Here is a 20,972-nt window from a genome sequence, read left to right on the forward strand (position 1 = left end):
AAAAAAAAAAAAGAAAAAAAAAAGAAAAGAAAAAAGAAAAAGAAAAGAAATCCATAATTCATACAAGGAGACAAGTAGAAGTTACTACTGTTCACTGAATTACTAGAGAATGTCTTGGTTTTAATGTAAGCTCTCCACTGAAGAGTGGGGTAACAACAGCTAAGTGTTTCACCCTTTTGGCTGTAGTTTCTTTTATATGCTAAATGATAATAGTATATTCCTCAAGTTGTAAGATTAAAGGTTAATGGAAAGCACTTAGAAATTACACATCGAGAAGTGTTAGCAATTACTTTTATCTGCATTATCACGTACTTCCTCTTCTCTTGAAATTATATACTATGACAGATGAAAATATACTGTGTAACATGGTGTTCTACTAATTAACCATAGAAGAAACATTTTCTCTATTTGAATATAAATATAATAAAGTCGGGCCTTGCATTTCAGAGTATTAGGAAGATAAAGATTTCCTTAATCTATATTTCTGGATAAAGACTTCTACTAAAAACCACTTACTTGGGATCACAATAAACCTTGTGATAAGGAAATTTTTATGGTCCAAGAATTGTTTCTCTGGTATCTGTGCATAAGAACATTTAACAATCTGGGATAACTATGAAAAATAAAATAGCTGAACTTTGATCACAAGTGGAGAACCAAAAGAACATGAGATGTATAAAATTCTGTCAATCTCTAAATGATATTTTATCCACATGTACGACAAATGTGTTTTAAAGAAGACTTTCTTGTGGACTGGGGACAGCATGCCTGCTGAACTCAAGCCCTTTCTCTATGCTGGCTTAGTGGTTCTCACAGTTTGTGCAGGATAATAATCTGAAGAACTGGTTAAAACTCAGACACTTGCCCCACCCTCTGAGATTCTGGTGGTCAATGTCCAGTGTCTACTCTCTCAGGTCACTATGATGCTACTGGATCCCACAGAACACTCTCAGGAACACTCTACTACGGAAACAAATAATGCTGAAAGATATTAATATATTTTATAATAGCTTTTACTTAGGAAAAAAAAGGCTCTTAGAAACATCAGTTCACATTTCTACCAGGAACACAAAATTAATAGTGATGCCAGTTATTTTAAAAACAAGACAAAACAAAAGTTTTTTTTTTTCCTGAAGTATATGGCATAAGGTCTCAGAAAACAACAAAAGATTAAAAATGGCCTTTAAGAGACTGAAAAAAAAAAGATTTCAGGATTTCAAATTACTGTAGTTAATATAATTTCACACTTCCTACTCATAGAAATTTAAGAAAGAGTAACAGTATGATTTAAACACAGGGATGAACTTATCCTTCTGTTTCTTTTTTTTTTTTTTTCCTTTCTTTCTTTCTTTTTTTTTTTTGGCTCCGCATGCCTTCAGGGCAGGTTTGGCTGGCTTGAGTTGTGGGGATCGAAAAACAGCAACCTGAGCCTGACTGCTTTGCTGAAGCAGCCACTTAAAGAACTGAGCTAAGGGGCGGCCCCCTTCTGTTCCTACAGCTGCATTATGGTCTGGGCTAGGACACTTCACTCACTGAACAGAACCTAGCAAGATGCTCCCCAGCTGACCAGCAGAGCCTACCTGCAGTACACACAAGCAAACATACAGATTCTCATCCTTCCCTGCAACTACTAAACAGAATGCTGGAGCTCAGGCCCTGAGATGTAATATATTCTCATGTTCTCCTGATGAACCTTAAACACATTATAGTTTGAGAATAAGTGGCAAAAAAAGAGCAGAAACAATTATTTAAGAAAATAGTAAAGATAGCAGCAGAGCACTCGTAAGTATATTTAGTAAATGCTATGTATTGCTCTGGCTTTGTAAATCAGGACAACAATGTAACTGCCTATTAGAATGGCTAAATACTTCTTAAACTTGATACTTATGAAATACTGGTGAGGACGCTTAGCAGCATGAACGCTCACTTATTTCTAGTGAGAATATGAAGTGGTACGGCCATTTTAGGAGATAGGTTGCGGCGTGTTACACCACTGAACATATTCTTACCACGTGATCCAGCAAGCATGCTCCTTGCTATCGGCCACGACCTGAAATGCCCACAAGAAAACTTGGACAGAACATATGCAGTAGGTTTATTCGTAATTGCCACAAACATAGGCATACCATAAAATGTAAAATACCACATGAACCTGAAAGTAAATGGTAGACTGTAGTTAAAACAGCATATCCAGACAGTTCATTATAACAAAGCCAAGGCCAAAATTATTTCAGTGGTTTTAGGGTAAGATTTTAAACTGCATTTTTATTCATGTGATCCTTACACAGAGTTCTCTTATGGCTTGTGTCTAGACATCCCCACAAAGCCTCATATACTCAGAGGTGTGGCTAATAGGGTGGCTGGATGTAGAATGTGAGACCCTGGAGTTGGTTCATGGAGCAATGGTAGCCTCAAGGGTGGCAGGACTGAGAGTGTGAGTGCTACCTACCCTAAGTAGTTACAGAAAAGATAAAAGGGGCAAAAAATGCTATTAAAGACCCTTGTTACTTTGCTGCATCCTGCCCCCCATGAACTGTTCTCCTCACACAAGACACCCTGCCCTGGAGACAGCTGATTATGGACTGAAATCTCTACAAACTGTGAGCTAAGTAATCCTTTCCCCTTTTAACTTTTGGGATTGGGTATATTTTTTCAGTAATGAGAAAAGTAACTAAGCCAGGCTCCTCAGACCACATTTCTAGACAAAGCTTTTCCAGTGTGGTTCTGTAGAACGAGAGCTCACAGCGAATGGCTGGCAGTGGTCAGCACTGCCAGTTCCATTCAATATGCCGTAAAGCAAGCTGTGAGTAAAAGGAACACTGGAAGGGAGGGGTGGTGCTCTAGGACACCGCAAGAAACACATGCTCAATTATTCTGTAAATCTAGAACTATAGTAAATGTCAAGTGAAATGACAATAAAGTCACACAACACAATGACTACACAGTATCATCTCACAGTAATATAAAGGCCTTTGAGGGAATCTACGGCCAGTTATTCCTTGATGTGTCTCCAAAAAGGAGACCACACACATGGGACCTGAACAAAAGAAATAGGGAGATATACACAATACATCATAAACCTATCAAACTAAGCATAGCTATCAGCACAGAAACTTCACCAAGCTTCCCAGCAGCGCTCAAGAGCACTACTGAGGGGGACTTGGCCTTTGTCTTGGAAAGCTGTTATGTCTTCATAAAGCCTCATGGGCTCATAGATGGGGATATCTGGATCTAGGGTGTGTGATACTGGGATGAAGGGTGTGTTGTACTAAAGTAGCCCATTGACTGGAATTAGTACAGTTATGGGTATAGATAATGGAAGCCCTACCCTGGTTATGGATGGAACCAATCAATAGCCATAGAGCCTGAACGAATGAATAAAAAGGGAGAGTGGGGCAGCAAGCTTGCTGTTGCTGCTGCTGCTTGCTGCTTGCTGGCTTCTGCTGCCATGCTATGAACCATTTTTCTTCTGCAATGCCCATTTGTCATGTGACCCTGCATGAGAGCCAGCTATGACCTAAAACTTCTATGAATTGTGAACTGAAATAAACCTTTCTTCTTTCAACCGGTGGGTACTGTGTGTTTCATCTCCAAGTTGAAAACAACAGCCAAGACAAAAGCAGAGCCCACATCCTTGCTCCCACTTCTCTTTCTCCTGAGGCGTTAACACAGGATGCTCTCAGGCCCGAGAAAAACCTTGGTCCTAGCTACCCCAACACCAAAAAGAGTCCCTGGTATTATTTCCATCACTAGGAAACACAGGGTACCTTGGCTGTGCTTTCTCTTGTGTGATCTCTGCAACAGTGCAGTTTGCACAGTGGTGAAGTGAACAGTTTTGAGGGCATGTGCGTGGAGTGGTGAAGGAGGGAAGGAACACCTGCCAAGCCAACTAGATCAGACCAGTCATCCCTGGCAACTGGTGGGGCAGAAAATTCTGTAGCCAGATGGCCCACACATCCAAGCTCTTCCTTCCCTAGGACTGGAAGACCAGCCTGGGTCACGATTGGCCAGGTTCCCTATCAGTTCTGTAGGACAGCCCCCCCAAGGGCCTGTGGGCCAGTCGTAAAGGTGGTCCAGACTTTCTCAGTTCACGACTGCTTAGCACCTGAGATGGGCTAAACTGTGTGTACCCAAAACACGTCTGTTGAATTCCTAACCCCTACCACGTCCAAATGCAGCTACATTTAGAGGCAAGGCTCTTAAAGAGGTGATTAAGCTTACATGAAGTCATAGGGGTAGGACTAATTGAGTGTGACTAGTGCTTCTCTATGAAAGCTAAGACACACACTCACACACAGAGGAAACATCACGTGAGGACGCAGAGAGAAGACTTCCATTTGCAAGCCCAAAAGACAGCCTTGGAAGAAGCCAACCCTGCCAGCATTTCACAATGGCCTTCTAACTTCCAAATCTGTGAGAAAATAAACTTTCATTGTTTAAGTCCCCAAGTCTCTGGCATTTTGTAATAGTAGCCCAGTAAACTAACACAGCACCTAGACAAATGAAGGAATAAAGGAAACTAAACAGCCAAGCCCAAGAACACTAAAAAATGAAATCACACAGACACAGAAACATGTATGATTATTTGCTTTCTGAATTTTTATCACCCAACTATATAAAAATATAGGAACTACAAGTTAATTTAGATATAATTTATGCAAAAACAATTTTGAATGTGAATATGGCCTTTATAAAAGGAATCACATAAGAATACCTTTATTATATATAATTTTAGTACAGGGTCTCACTACACAGGTTGGACTCATAGTAATTCTGCTGTTTTCAGCCTTCCAAGCGCTGGGATTACTTGTGCCACCATGACCAGTCTCAGTGAGCCTCAGGGATGGTGCTGGCATGCAGGCCAGGGATCAAACAAGCAGGTGCTTTCATACACTGATTTATCTGGCTGACCCTACAAATAATATTTTTGTTAATACTTTTAAACTCATTTCTCATTTTCCCTGAGAACAGGGAAAAACTGCACTTCTTCTTCCGAACTACGAAGTGTGTAGATCTGGATATAACAAATCCGCTACATGAAGTAATCCCCATTGGTAATTTAGAGCAACGGCTGTCAGCTCTGGTGAGCTTCTTCCAGTTTATGGTAAGAGAACTGTGGGAAGCTGACCAGGCAGGCTCCACTGGGTCTAAGGCCTGCCTAGCCTTAAATTAACCATGGCAGCTCTGTCACCTTCTGTCACCATTAATCATGATATGCTAACTCGAGTGAATTAAAAAATGCCACACAGATGAATAAAGTGCAATTCTGTGTGTTCCTGTGGATGACTGCCATTAAAGCCAGCCAAATGAGAGAAGAAGATTCACGTCAGATCTGGGCAGCAGCAACCAATAGGTCTGTTGACTGTATAGAATGAAAGGAAAGATACAAAGAAGTGTGTTATGGTTTGTGTCTAGTTGTTCCCCCAAAGCCTCTTGTAAGTTATAGGGCAGACAGGGATGGAAGAGCAACGAGTGGCTTCAGGGGCGGGGCCAGATGATGGGGGCAGGGCCTAAGGCCGGGGCCAGAGAGGAGTGAACCATTAACCTGGCTAGCCTGCGCTTTCTCAGAGAGGTAGAGAGGGTCATCCTGGACATGGCAGCGCCCCAGCCTCTCCCCCAGTATCTTGAAATCTCCAGTAACTGTGAGCTAAATAAACCTTTCCTTCCCTCATTTTGAGTGTCAGGTATTTGTCCCAACAATGAGAGAAGAATAACTAATACAAAATTTGGTACCAGAGTAGTGGGGTCATTGCTGTGGCTATACCTGATGATGTGGATTACAAGCTTTTGGGACTGGCTGCTGGGATGAGATTGGAAAGGTTTGGAGATGTTGCCTACAAGTGAAGTGCTGTAACAGCCTTAGCTGTTCTGGAGCAAAGATTCTGGTCAGAGCTCAGACCAGAACACTGGTAGAAAACCTGCCTGTAAAGACCAGGCTGGAGAAGTTTCTGCTGGGAAGAAGGACTACACTGGTTGTTGGACTCCAGATCATTTGTGTTTTGGCTTGGCAGAAAGTTTGTCTGAACTTCGCCTGTGTCCAGAGACTTTGCCTGAAACTGAGATTAAGCACACTGACTAATCTTTCAAAGGAAATCCCAAAGCAGTTAAATATTGGGGCAGTGGTATGGTTATTGTTGGGGGCTTTCAGTCAGATTTATGTTGAGAATGAAGAGAAAAGAGCCCAGCAGAATGATCTAAAATGTGAGTTTGGCCAAAAAGTCAGCTCCAATAAAACTGTGGACTTCAAAAATAGAGCTGAGATCTCCATTGCCCAGGAGGAACAGGAGAATAGAAAAGATGCCCGAGGGTATCACAGGAGGTGGCATTTTCTTTTGTAGCCTCAGAATCGCAAGGGTGAGGGACTTTGCTTTGGGGAGAAAGCCACAGATTGCCATGTTCTAGAATGGAGGCAGTGCCCACAACAGATTACAGAATGGTGCCGGCATAGAGAATTTGTTCCTCGGAATCAGGGTTAGAGTGCTCAGCAACCCAGGCACTCGACCCCTGCAGACAAGAGAGGAAAGCCTGGCTGCTGCTCCAGCTGGCAGCAGACTTTGGCATCATCCACGTGGCGCTGGTTTTAGGCACATGCAGAATGCAGGGTTTCTGAGGGTAAGATGGCTTCTTCCTAGATTTCAGAAGAAGGCCTGGGAGGCCAGGCAATTTGCCCCTAAGAGAGCAGTGCGTGAAGCTGTGAGTGAGAAGCCCATTCAGTGGAAACTCCAGAAATTTGGAAAACTCAGGAATGTGGAACATATAAGGGAAACTGCAAAGAGGGAGCAAAGCCAGTCTAAAAGAGAAGCCATGAGAGCTACAGCCACCAGAAGTGCCATAAGGGCAGAGCAACATGGAGCTCACAATTTGCCACAGATTGCTTCCGATGTTCCACATGGAACTATAGGTCTTAATGTTTGCCCTCCTGGATTTTGGGCTTGTTTTGGCCCCAATGGTTTATATCCTTCTGTGTATACATTTTGGAATCACAATGCTTATCTTATGCCTTGCCTTTATGTTGGATGTATTTAACTTTTCATTTGTACAGGGGCTCACAGTTAAGAGTTTGCCTTGGATCTTGGAGGAGACTTGGGACTTGGACTTTTCAGCATTGCTGAAACTGTTGGGACTTTGGCAACTCTTAGAGATGGACTAAAATGCCCTTTGGACAAAGGGATGTGCATGAGACTTATGGTTTGTATCTAGCTGTCCCCCCAAAACCTCATGTAAGTTATAAGGCAGACACGGCTGGAGGAGCAATGAGCGGCTTCAGGGGCAGGGCCAGAGAGGAGTGAACTGTTAAACTGGCTAGCCTGTGCTTTCTCAGACAGGTGGAGAAGGTCATCTTGGACATGGCAGCACTCCAGCCTCTCCCCCAGTGTCTTGAAGCCTTCAGTAACTGTGCTAAATAAACCTTTCCTTCCCTCATTTTGAGTGTTGGGTATATGTCCCAGCAGCGAGAGAAGAGTAACTAAGACAAAGTGTTTCCATTTTAGAAGAGCTCCAATCTCTGTCACAGCCCCTGGACACGATTCCATATACTATTTTTCTACCTCTGATTGCACAGGTGGCCACTGTGGTCTCTTCCAACTCTGACCCTATAACCTACCCAATAAATCCTCTTGCACAAGTATATGTACTTCTATTGATTCTGTTTGTCTACAGAATCTTAACTAACGCAATAGATACTTAATTTGTCTTGTCTTCTTTTTTAATTTTTTCCTTTTGCTTTCTTCTTATTTTCTTTTACATTTTTTCTTTCTTCTTCCAATTTTGCATGCATATATCTGGTACTATGAACAACTAATTTAAAGAAAACACTAAGCAATACAACAAATACTGTGAAATTCATATTTGTATAGTAAAATTTTATATCATTTGTAATTTTCTGACTTAAGACTACTTTGTACTCTCTTTTTAAAAAGTATATGTATTCCTATTGATTTTGTTCTTCTAAAGAATTCTAATACAGTAGACTTTCTCTCACTTTAACATTTAGTTATATTAAGCTTGAAAATCAAGACATAAAGACATCATATACAAGAATAATTGTGATTATTTTCTCCGCTTAACACAGTATTTCAGAAGAGGTACATGCTCAGAATTTAGAAATAACTAGTATTTCTAAATACCAAATTTCTAGAATGGAGTTTACTCATCATTCTGTTAAAACTTAATAATAACACCATGTTTCTATCAATAAACAAGTGTGCTCTGCAGGCTACAGCTGGCCAATCTTGATGCAGACCCCTTGCTTTTTTTGAAAAGAAAGATGTTCCTCTCAATAGGCAGAAAACTGAACTAGAGAACACACTCTGAGAATGCCTGTATGAACATGCCTAGTGGCCCTCGGGCAGCGGACCAAGCAGACATGGATCTTAGCCTCTGGTCCACCCATCACTAAACAGCCTAGCTATCTATTAAAACTTGCCAAAACTGTCTTCTCTCCATAAAAATGGTAGATGGTAGTTGCCTGTAAGTTTTCTAAAATTCACAGTGCGCATGTTATGCAGAGGAACACTCGGCACGTAAGATTCTCTGCTTGTACTCCCTCACTTGACCCCCAACCCGCAGTCTAGCAGGGTGCTCTCACACACGGACTAAGGTGTAGGAAGAGCAAAAGCCAGGAGCTTTCAGAAAATGCTGGACAATTTCTGAACATAATGGACTCCATTTTTTTTTTTAAAGTTTTGATAGTGCAATTTAAAGTACAGCTGCTGAATTTAGAAGCTCTCCCATGTGAAATGCACAGCTCACAGGGACATGCCAGCAGACCTGCAGATAAGGCTGGCTTTCTGAGAACAATCAGAATGAGGAAGAGCAGCCACAGAGGAACAAGTTTTCATAACCAATCATAAATCTACTTGAGTTTAAAAAATTTTTGTTTTCTATTTTCAATGTTTGGCAACAAATTAAGTAGTTTTAGACTAATTCATACTGACTTTAAAAATACTTTGTTTTGGCACTAATTTGTGAGTCTAAATAAAATTGGATAATCTATTTTTAAAAGTCACTAATCAATAACCACTACTTACACAAACACCAGAAAAACTTGCTACTATTTTTACAATCGTAGAATTAAAATGTTTAGAAGAAACAGAGATTATAAATGTAGTCTTTTGATTCTAAGAAAAAAATCAAAGAGGGGGCTGGTTAGATGGCTCAGTGGTCTAAAGCACCTACTTAGAACAAGCTTAGCAAAGCACAGGGACCGCGGTTCAATCCCCAGCACCACATGCCAGCCAGCCCCGCCCCCTGGTGGGCTGAGCTGGCCACACACACACACACACACACACACACACAAATAAACAAATAAATAAAATTAAAAAGAAAAAAATCAAAGAAAGAAAACAATCTTGCTACAGTGACATATAAGTAAGCTGATATCAAGATTAAAAAATGAGTTCCAGCTTAAAACTGAATTTAATTTTTGTTCATCTGTGAGGCGCTAACGTCTATAGCTCATTTCTGTCAATGAAGAATTAATCCCTTATTACAATGGAGATAATCCGAGTATTCTACTTAGTTCTGTATTTTATTGACAGAATTTATTATTCAGATCAGTAAAGAAATCAGAGGACAGATGAAGGAAGCTCCAATTATGTAAACATGAAAAGCCATGGAGCTACATGGATATAATTTTTCTGGTCTTCAGCCCCAAAAAAGAATTATTTAAATTTTAAAACAAACATTTTTGAGCAAAAAAATATACAATAGCCTGCTGTGAGTACTTTTTTTTTCCTTCACACAATTAAGCTTTATAACAAGTCTCTGAAGTAAAGAATAGTCCCAAAATTCCTATTTTTAAAAAATGGTGAAAATGAAACATAAGAGGGTTAAATAATTTGTTGAAGGTAGCACAGGACTAAAGCCAACGCCTTCTGGAAAAAGCTAAGAATTTTTTAAAAATATATAAAACTAGAGCAGTTAACAAATTTAAAGAAGGGCCAGCCGGATAGCTCAGCAGACTAAAGCATCTGCTTAGGCAGAACCCAGTGGCTGGGGTTCAATTCCCCGGCGTGCTGTGCCAGCCCAGTGCTGGCCCCACCCTCAGGGCGTGCTGAGATGATGATTGAGACTGGGTGAGGTGTTGCACACCTATAATCTCAGTGTTTGGGAGGTTGAAAAAAGGAGAATCACTACAAGTCTGATCTACATAGTGAGACCCTTAAGACCCTGTCCTAAAATACAGAAAAAAAAAATTAAAGATACAAATGTAAAGATATAATAGTTATCAAATTTGTAAGTATACAGTATAAGCACTTTATTACTACTGTAGCATTTTTAAATACTTTAATAAGAAAATGGCATTAGCGTCAAGATGAAGCTGAACATCTCCTTCCCAGGCACTGGCTGCCAGAAACTCATCAAGGTCAATGATGGATGCAAACTTCGCACATTCTCTGAGAAGCGCATGGTCACAGAAGTGGCTGCTGATGCCCTGGATGAATAGTGGAAGAGTTATGTGGCCTGAGTCAGCAGTGGGAATGACAAGCAGGGCTTCCCCATGAAGCAGGGTATCCTGACCCACGGCTGTGTGCACCAGCTGCTGAGTAAGGGGCAATCCTACTAGAGGACTGGGGAGAGAAAGCATAAATCCATCTGAGGCCGCATCGTGGATGCCAACCTCAGCATTCTCAATTTGGTTATTGTAAAAAAAAAGAGAGAGGGAGGACATTCCTGGGTTGACTGATATTACTGTGCCTCGATGCCTAGGGCCCAAAATGGCCAGCAGAATCTGCAAACTTTTCAATCTGTCTAAGGAAGATAATATCCGTCAGTATGCTGTCAGGAAGCCCTTGAGCAAGGAGGGTAAGAAACTCAGGACTACAGTCCCCAAGATCCAGCGACTTGTTACTCCATGTGTCCTTCAACACAAATGCTGCTGTATTGCGCTGCAGCAGCACACTAAGAAAAACGAGGAAGAGGCTACAGAATGTGCTAAACTTCTGGCCAATAGAATAAAGGAAACCAAAGAAAAACGCTGGGAACAGATTGCCAAGAGATGCGGGCTGTCCCCTCTGAGAGCTTCTACTTCCAAGTCCGAGTCCAGTCAAAAGTAAAACACTTAAATAGCAAATTCATTAGATCTGACCTAAGAGAGGGAGGGAGGGAGGGGGGGGAGGAGAGAGAGAGAGAGAGAGAGAGAGAGAGAGAGAGAGAGAGAGAGAGAGAGAGAGAGAAAATGACAAAAGTAGAGACTATATATTACAAATACAAAAATATAATTTTAAGGCATTTTCAGAGGATCTTCTATAGACAGTTTTAAAAGATAAAAGAAAACCTACTATTCTATTAAAATTAGTGCTGAGTCAATTTAAAAGATGCTACTGTCAGTTCTCAAACAGTTTAGATAAACATAGAAAAAAATAAATGATGTCGCTTTTATTCATTCTGTTTTTGTACTGCATCTAGCACACCTAAGTTCCAGTAAGGGTCAAAAACATTGTTATAGAAAAGTATTAACCAAAGTAATTTGATTTTAAGGAGAAAATACATGCAAATCATGATTCAAGTCAATATACTTAAAAGTAAGGCAGATTCAGGGACCTGATCATCTTAAAAAGGTCCTGTGGGCTATCCCACCATTTAAAAATGAAGAAAGAGGAGAAATGAAAATCATAATGACGGCTAGACAAGAAAATCCAAGTCTATGGGCTGATGATAGAGCTCAGTGGCAGAGTGCAGGTCTGGCAAGTGCAAGGTTCTGAGTTTCATTCCCAGTACCAAAAAATAAGAAGAAAGAAGAAGATGACAGATAAAGAGGAAGAGGAAGAGGAAGAAGAGGGGAAGAAAAGAAAAAAGAAGGAAAAGAAAATAGAAAATTCAAGTCTAAGATTCATCTACATTTTTCGGTCATTGCAGACAAAATGTCTGATGACAATCTTCACAACAGTATATATTATAAATAGAATTATTCATAAAACATAGAGCAAACTATTACTTAAACATTTTCTCATAAAGTTTTTTGCTGCTTACCTGAAATCCATGCTTGCCTCTCCACCACGTACTTAACACCTTTGGGGGCATGTCAATAACAGAAACAATGTCTCCCACCTAGGAGAATCAAACTTTTAAGTAAAACTGTTTTAAACCAACTGTTACATCCACAATTTAAATCTGAACTATACAAGAAGGTAAAGTACTATTATGTTCTGGATAATAACTGCTGAAAATCATACTACTACTTCTTAAAATGACAATAATTTTACCCTTGTTAAAGCGCTAGGAAAAGTTAAGCAACACCAAACTGAGATCCAACTAACACTCAAGTGGTAACATCATGAGGACAGACCTCAGAATAAGGCCTTTAATGGTCCATGTCATACCATCATCATCAATTCTGCTACAATACAGTCTCCAACTTACAATGTTTGATGGACGTGTGGTGCAAATGAGAAATGTATTCAGTAAAACTGTTCTTCAAATTGGGAATTTTGTTCTTGGGCCAGGCTAGTGATGTCAGATGTCAGGTCTTTAGTGGCCCCAGGCAGCAGCGTGGTGCAGAGCTGCTAGTCCTCTCTGCATTCACAGGGGCACACAACTGATGCTCCAAGTGCACTGTGCTGTGGGGCTGGGACAGTCAGTAGGTTAAGGGGTAGGTTTACTGGGACTAACCCCATGTAAGTCGAGGAGAGTCTATGCTATGGGCTGCAGGTGATCAGATTCACTTATTTGGGATAATTTCAAATACTATACATGTTTAATCCTAAAGGAAAAGTCTGAAGATGGATTGTTCCTAACGTAAAATATTATGATACTTCTTTAAACAGATGGCATAGTGTAACACTTCTAAAGAGCTAACTGCCCTCCCTGTCAAAGGTGAAACAGCAAGTTTCTACAAATTTGAACAAAATTATACATGTAAGAGTAAATTCTAAATAATATATTTAATAGGTGTTACATTTTTCAATCATCCTGATATCCACAGTAAAAAGGAGGCTAAACACTGGACAGCTCTATTACTAATGTGAAGTACATTTTTAGCACACTGTATAGTCATACTTCTTTCTAAAATCATGAATGAGCCATCTTCACAAAGTCGTTTTTATAACCACACAAACATCTTTTGAGACCTGTATTTCTTCACAGAACCTAAAAGGTCAATTTAAAAATAGTTCAGCTTCTGTACAGTTCATACTGTTTTTTCTTTCAGAGACAGAGTGTGTGTGTGTGTGTGTGTGTGTGTGTGTGTGTGTGTATGTGTGTGTCTCACTGGGGCCTGAAGCCAGGATGTTTACACTGAGCTATATCCCTAGCTCTTCTTAAAATTTATTTTGAGACAGGTCTCACATAGTCACTGTGCTGCCCAGCCTGGACTCAAGCCTGTGAAGGGGTAAGTTCCTTTACTAAAAATACTGGGGTAGCTATGTAGTCAGTATCCATAAATGAAGGGTCACACATTTCTGATTGGACAATACTGCTTTAAATAGAGAACACAACAACTGGAGATGCTCTTGGGAATATAGTTACCATGGACTAAATGAGGGAAGGGTGGACTCTATGTGAAATGACCATTTGTTTAACAACAACACATGACTGCGAATGGCAGGAATGATCAATATGGTCACTAAGGTCATGACGAGGCAGTCCTGGTACCTCACACAAGCTCATGGCCTAATGAGCAATCAGCAGCCTGCCAGAGGGTTGTTCATCAGAATATCTCAATGGGAGGACTTGGCCGAAAGGACTCAGTCTCCCAGAGTGCCAACGTTATAGGCACACACTACCACGACCAGCTTATACAGCTCGTTTTTACAGAATTCAAATCAGCATTTATTATGGCTCTCATCAGCAAATGTTTTTTAAAGGAAGGAATTTTATTCCCTCCTTTTGTACATGATAGCAAGAAATATTTATTTCATCTTTCTTCTTTTCTTAACTCAATTTTTCAACAAATATTTTTTAAAACACCATTATTCCTGTTTTGGACACTAAAAACACTACGGTAGGCTCTTGCAAGACACCCTCTAAGACAAACATGAAAACTACAATTAAATTTAGTAAGTGATATGTCAGATAAGCCATGGAGACAGCTCTGAATGGCATCTAGTCTTGCTTTCTAGAATTTGTTACTAGCATGGAAAGAGGTAAAAGAGACCAAGAATAAGTTCTCAGAAGAAATGGAAGACACTGAAGCAAGTGTTGATGGATCAGTACAGTCAGTCAAACAAAAAACACAAAACATTCTAGACTAAAATATAAAGGACTGCAGAAAAACTTGGTGCTTTTAATGCTTTTTTAAGTTAAGGGGTTAAAATAGTTCAGGATGAGGCTGGAAAGGCAGCAGAGGCCACAGAATGAACATCGGCCTTTAGTCATTTACCTCTAGGGTCAGTTCATCAGGGGCACGAGCAGTGTACCTCTTGATAACATGGGCGGCACCAACAGCGGGAGTGTTGATGGATGATTCTTCATGAACTAGAAGGTGATTTCCCCTGTTATCAATCTGTAATGAAGAACATGTACTTTGAGGTAGCTAAAAAACATGGGCATGTACATGTCTAGAAAATATAATACAACTTAAAGAGACAGCAATCTAAAAGTGTGATAGAAAAATGTAACTGCCATTTATTGGGTAGTTAAATATGGCAATCATGCTGTGCAATTAACATACAAGTTAATATAATCTAATTGCTGTAAGAGACACTAATGATCTTTATCATCATTGAAAAATAAAAGTTGAAAGAGGTTTTGTAATTTTGGGGAGATTAAATTATTTCTGTAAGATCACACAGCCCATAACAAAAATGTCAAGATTCCAATGCAGGCTGGCTTGGCTCACAGCATTCTGCCCTATTTACTTTCCTTCCTGCCTTTCCAATCTTCATTGGGAGAAAAGAATAACCTCACCTCTGTACATGCAAATTAAGAATACATACTGCTCAGACTTTCTGGACAATGTTGCATTCTACATATTCTTAACTCATGTTCTTTAAAAAATTGTCACTTTTTCATGCATAACTGAAAAATATTTTTACTTATTAAGGCAACTGGAAAAATACATAATTCTCAAAGTATACATTAATATAATGAACACCAAGATAACAGGTATCATTAATATTCATAAAATATGTTAAAATTAGCTTTCTAAATTATCAAAGAGGTAAAATACATGTCATATATTAAATATCTATTCTTCCAAAAGAAGAGAATAAAGTCCAATGCATTGATTCCTGAAACTCAATAGCTATCAAGTTAACACTGAATTTAAGAGAATAATTTTGAGATAAGCTTCCATGAAAGGTGAATTAATACCTCCATCCAGGTAAGCGCAGGCCCACAGTTGATCTTGTTGCCAGCAATGGCTGAAAGGCGGGACAGGTAAGCCATGAGCATCTTAGTGATGGACTGCAGAGAAGGGTGGGACACAGTGTGACTCACAGGAAAGACACCAGCTCTCTCAAGTTAATAGTTAAAGAGGACTTTCTACAGAAAAGGATCCTGGAAACTGTGGGCACTGACGTAATGATTCAGCCCATGTAGTGAAGGCTTTAACTTTGAATCCCTATTTTATAACTTCTGTGTTGTTTTCTCATTCTGTTTTTTTACTGAAAATGCAAAAAGATGTTTGTCACAGATCCACATTGGGCTTTTCCGCCTAGCTCTCCACTGTGGCTAGCCTTTTTTTCCTAGTCCCTCTGTAAGCCCTGTGCATGTGCCTGGGCAACAGCAGCCACATTCTTATGACTCCAACCATGTACAGCTCACTGCTCCTGAAATGTGGCCTCTGTGAGGGAAAGTGAGCAAGATGGGCACAAAGGGACAGGGAAGACAGAGTCCTGGAGGTTTTCTGTGGCAAGCGGGAATGATCGTTAGACGCCTTCCTGCTTCAGTCCCTACATAATCTGTGATGACTTGACTTAGCCATTGACTTAACCACCCTAGAACTCATAGAGATTTCAAATTACTGCATCCCCAACATGTGGAAGACACTCTAGTCCACTGTGGCTGAGGAAGAGTCTGAAATTCTTTTGAGAAAATCCCCACATTTTGTTCTCTCCATGGATTTAGGAATTTCTTTTTTTTATTTTTAGGGAAGGGTTTACAGGGTGTTCAGAGTCTCACTACTACTAAATCAGGCTCATAGTGATCCCCATTTACAGCCTCCCAAGAGCTGGGATTACAGGTACGCACCACCACACCCAGTCTCAATTGCCGGCTCAGTGTGCCCCAGGGGCGGGGCTGGCACGGCAGGCCAGGGGATCGAACTCCCCACCCCTGTGCCTGCTTGCAGGTGCTTTAATCTGCTGAGCTATTTGGTCAGCCCTTCTGTGTTTCAACATACTACAACTTTATAACATGATGTGGTAGCACCTACTGGGCCCTCTGAATCTGAACACATTGATTTCTGTAGCTCTAGAGAGCTCTTTAACTATGTCCTTTCATATATTCTCTGTTCCTACAATTCCTAAGAATAGGATCTGCTTTAGGCCTAATCTCCATGGTTCCCATCTGTTCTTCCACAATTTCTTAGCAATTTGTCCCTTTCAGGAGCTATATTCTTATAAATGACTTAATTTCCCATCTGACTCTTTAGTTGTGTCCAGTTTATATACAGACCAGTTATCTGACTTGCTATCAATTTTTTTTTTTTTTAATTTTAGTACAGGGTCTACAGGGTCTCACTACATAGATCAGACTTGTAGTGATCCGCCTGTATTCAACCTCCCAAGCACTGGGGTTATAGGTGTGCACCACCACTCCCAGTCTCAATCACTCTCTCAGTGCGCCCCACGTGTGGGGCTGTCAGGGCACACCAGGGATCAAACACCAGCCACTGTGTCTGTGTAAGCAGGTGCTTTAATCTGCTGAGCTATTTGGCCGGCCCTTTATCAAAATTAATTTAAATGATCTCTGATCACTTTGCTTTTCCAAATCTCTACTCTCACTTCATGGATGAGATACTCCTTGGAAAGAATATCAGACTGTCCAGGGCTTTCTTCTGCAATTCTCTTTCTCGGTTATTTTGTGTACTCAGTGTTTGTAAGATTTCTGTTATGCATTCACCTTGTGTATTTTATAATATGCATTTTAAACCCTATTTTCTCTTCCCAAATATTTTATTCTATCTACTTTCAAGGATTCCTCACAATTTTTGATTCTCTAATCACTTTTTTTTGTTCATGATACTTTATTTTGGCTTTCATATTTTTATACTGTTAAAAATGGTCTGTTTATACATGGTCTACTTATTACTGCTACAAAGGGTTTTCGTTCCAATAAAATTATATAGCAAACCTACAATTTACTTCTAAACAACCTATTAATGTCTGTGTTAAGAAATAGGTAAGTAATTCCAAAAATGATGCTAGGACTTTGACGTAAGCTTTTATTTAGCACAAAGACAAAAATCTATGCTAATTTTTATGTAGCGACTATATATGCCAAGAACCAAATGCATACCTCTGGACTGTCCTTGAGGCTGTCAGAACGGGGCAGCTCGGAGAGTTGGGAGAACCGTCGGTCATAAATACACAGATGAAGATGTTTATCAAGTACCCGAAAATCTTCATAACTTCTTTTAACAATCCAACTTTTGCCCTAGAGATAGGGTAAACAAACTGTAATTCATCTTCACCCAGAAATGCATAGCAATCAGGCCTTATTCTGGAATGCTATTCCTTTGTTTATTTATTATTTTGGTACTGGGAGCTGAATTCAGGATCTTGGGCTTGACAGGCAGGTTCTGTACCACTCAGGTATATCTCTAGCCCTCTAGGATGGTATTTCATTCACGACATTTCACATTTCTTGATGAGAAGTTTTTAATCACTTCATTTTATTCACTTAATTAAATTTCAAAATGCTCTAGTGAGTTATATTAAATTGAAAGGTCAACACTGAAAAACAATACTAAACTCTCCATTAATCCTCTTCTTCCTGAAAGCACACAGCCTCTCTTTAAAAACAATAACCAGTAGATGTTGAGATAGAAGGTAACTTTAAATCTATAAAAACCAGAAAAATCACTTTCTAGGAAGCTATTTCCAAAAATTAAAGAAAAATAAAATGTTTATTGGCTTAGTTATTAGCAATACTTTCTATGACTGAGACTAGAAGTATGTTCAAAATCTAAACTACCAAACTATATAAGTTCCCTAATATCCAGAATACAGAATGAATTCAAACAACTTAGTAATAATAACCTATTTTTCTTTCTTATTTTATTTAAAAAAGGTAAAACAGAATTTCATAACAAAATAATAGGAAAATAACAGCTAATACATTGTACAGTGTCACTTTCAAAGTAGTTACTCACAGCACAAGATATGGGCAAAATTCTCCAATCAATACTAGAACAAAACTTTTCAGCGAACTAAAAGATATTAACAATATAGCTTTCTCGTATTTTTGTCCCTTTTATCTTTTTTTCCCTCCTCCCCCACTGTGTTCCTTTTTTCTTTTAAATAATTATTTCCTAGTTCACAATATATATTGCATATTCTAGACCTTATTTCTCTTTCAATTTCTCACATCATGGAGACACTATGCTGTTTATACATGTGAGTCTGATTTTATTTCACTTATGAGAATTTACCTTTAAGTCTCAAGTATATCCCTTATGGGTGAGTAATGCTCCATTAGGTAAAAATATATCCTCTTTTTTTAATCTCTTTATCTGATGGGTATCTGGGTTGCTTTCAAGATTTAGCTATGATACATTGTGTTGATATAAACATCAGTGCACATACACTGCTGTGGTCAAGATGCTTTTATTTCTTCTGAGAAGATACCCAGAAGGGGAATAGCTGGGTTGAATGGGACCTCTGAACCTAGTTTTTTTGAGGAGTATCCACAGATTTCCACAGTGTTTGAACCAGTCTACACTTCCACCAACAGTGAAGAAGGGTTCCTTTCACTCCACAACTCCTCCAGCATTTGTTATTGGTTGATTTCTTGATGACGAGTCATTCTTTCTGGAGATAGAATTTCACTATTGTTTTAATTTGCAATCTCAAATGACCAATAATGTTGAACGTTTTTTCACATATTTATTTGCCATTTGTATTACTTCTTCTGAGAATTGTGTATTCATCTCAGATGCCCATTTTTTGATTGGGTGTTTGAATTGGGGGGGGTCTGAGTTTTTTCAGTTCTTATATGTTCTACTTGTAAGTCCTTTGTCTAAAGTACGGTTGGTTAAAATTTTTTCTCGCTCTGTGGGTTTTCTTTTCATTTTGTTGGTGATTTCTCTTGATGTGCAGATTTTTTAATAAGATGAGATTCTAGCTCTTCATTCTTTGAAGTACTACTACCCATGTAGTTTGGGTTTTCGTTCATGAACTCTCTGCCTATATCCATGTCTTCAAGATTTCTATCTACTTCATCTTCTAGTAGATTTAGTGTTCCTGTTTTAATATTTAGACCTCTGATCCATTATAACTTTAGTTTAGTGGATAGTGCTAGACATGGGTCTAGTTTTAGTTTTTAGCATTTGGAAAGCCAATTTTTCCAGCACCATTTATTAAAGAAGCTATTTTTCTTCCAGTGAACATGTTTGGCTCCTTTGCCAAAGACAAGGTGGTTGACTATTTGTAATTGGGTTTCTGTCTTCTCTTGTGTTCCGCTGACCCTCAGGTCTGTTTTTTTGCCAGTACTATGCTGACTAAAAATCTGATTTAAAATGGTCAGTTTCTTGAAAGATACACAAATGGACAAAGGTTATATGAAAAAAATGATCAACATTATTAGTTAGCAAGGAAATACAAATCAAAATATAATGATACTATCTCATTCCAATTAGGATGGCTATTTCAAAAAACTAAAATATAGCAAGTGCTAGTGAAGGAACAGAGAAAAAGAATCTTTGAATTTTGTTGGTAGAAATATAAATTAACATAAATTACTACAGCCATTTTGGAAAACAATGGAAATCCCTCAAAAATAATACATGACTCACCAACCCACCATAATGTTAGATAAATATATTAAGTCCTTGGCATCAATCCATTAAAGAAATATTTGCATTCTCATGTCCACTGCCATACTGTTCACAAAATCCCAATTACAGAAACTAACTGTGTATCAGTGGATAAATAAATGAAGTAAAATGTAATGCATCAATGGGACTATTATTCAACTTCAAAAGAGAAGGAAATTCTGTCATTTGCATCAAAGATGAACCTGGAGGACATTTTGCTAAAAGAAATGAGTCAAACATAAAGGACAAAAAAACCCTACATATGCTCACTTATATGTACACTTAGAACAAACTCATAGAAAAAGGGAGTAGAGTTGTGGCAACCAGGAGTTTGGAGGGAGTGGGATGTCAGAGAGCATGGGAGGAGGCTAGTTAAAATACAAAGTTGTAGTCAGATGGGAAGAATAAGTGACAAGTATAAAAGGTGAAAAATAAACTCAGAATGGAGGCAAGAAAAAAATGATCATGTTTTCTTAGTACAGTCTTTCTATAATAGATATTTAATATAAAGGAAGCATTAATATATGTCATTTGTGTTTAGTATGTGTGCAGTTCAATATTTAGTTCTTTTTGTGAGCCCTACAGGTCTAACACTGCTACCTCAGTTACATTGCAGAAGTGATCCTGTCTGTCATGATAGGGTTTCTCATTTCTGCACTGGGACATAAGAAGCTTACAAATCATCATTTTATCCTAACAAGCAAAAAGCTGAACCAAATGAAAATCAACGAATCTTAGATGCAGCACAGAAGTAAGGTCACAGGGCAAATTGCTCTTCTCCAGTTGGAGGCTGATAGGTGAATATAAAGAATCACAACTTAAGTAGAACAAAAATCTACAAGTTCAAATTTCTACAGCAGCTATTATCAAAATATAAGCTGTAACCATTAAATTTCCAGAGGCTTGGGTGTGAAAATCAGAGTAACATACCCAGAGAACCCAACCTTAGGGAGACCCACACACCTTTATGAGTTTTACCTTCAAGAATTCTTCAACAAGCATGTCAGAGAACCCCCCCCCCCATACCACATACACAGCCAGCTTCCAGCGCTGG

At 39.1% G+C, this 20,972-nt stretch overlaps 1 protein-coding gene and 1 pseudogene across 3 annotated transcripts in view; one reads left to right on the forward strand and one right to left on the reverse strand.

Moving 5' to 3' along the window:
- The window catches only part of Arhgap32 (Rho GTPase activating protein 32), a 337,222-nt gene that overhangs the window by 77,778 nt on the left and 238,472 nt on the right, over positions 1 to 20,972 (reverse strand). For all 3 annotated transcript variants that reach the window (XM_023701443.1, XM_023701444.1, XM_023701442.1), the window contains 4 exons: positions 17,401 to 17,538; positions 15,253 to 15,345; positions 14,321 to 14,443; positions 11,974 to 12,051 (listed from right to left, as the gene is read on the reverse strand). In XM_023701443.1, the coding sequence (XP_023557211.1) occupies positions 11,974 to 12,051; positions 14,321 to 14,443; positions 15,253 to 15,345; positions 17,401 to 17,538 (432 nt within the window). The remainder of the gene's footprint in view (positions 1 to 11,973; positions 12,052 to 14,320; positions 14,444 to 15,252; positions 15,346 to 17,400; positions 17,539 to 20,972) is intronic.
- On the forward strand, positions 10,316 to 11,057 carry LOC101588549 (annotated as a pseudogene).

Source organism: Octodon degus, unplaced genomic scaffold (genome assembly GCF_000260255.1).
Source record: "Octodon degus isolate 3935 unplaced genomic scaffold, OctDeg1.0 scaffold00136, whole genome shotgun sequence".
Lineage (NCBI taxonomy): Eukaryota > Metazoa > Chordata > Mammalia > Rodentia > Octodontidae > Octodon > Octodon degus.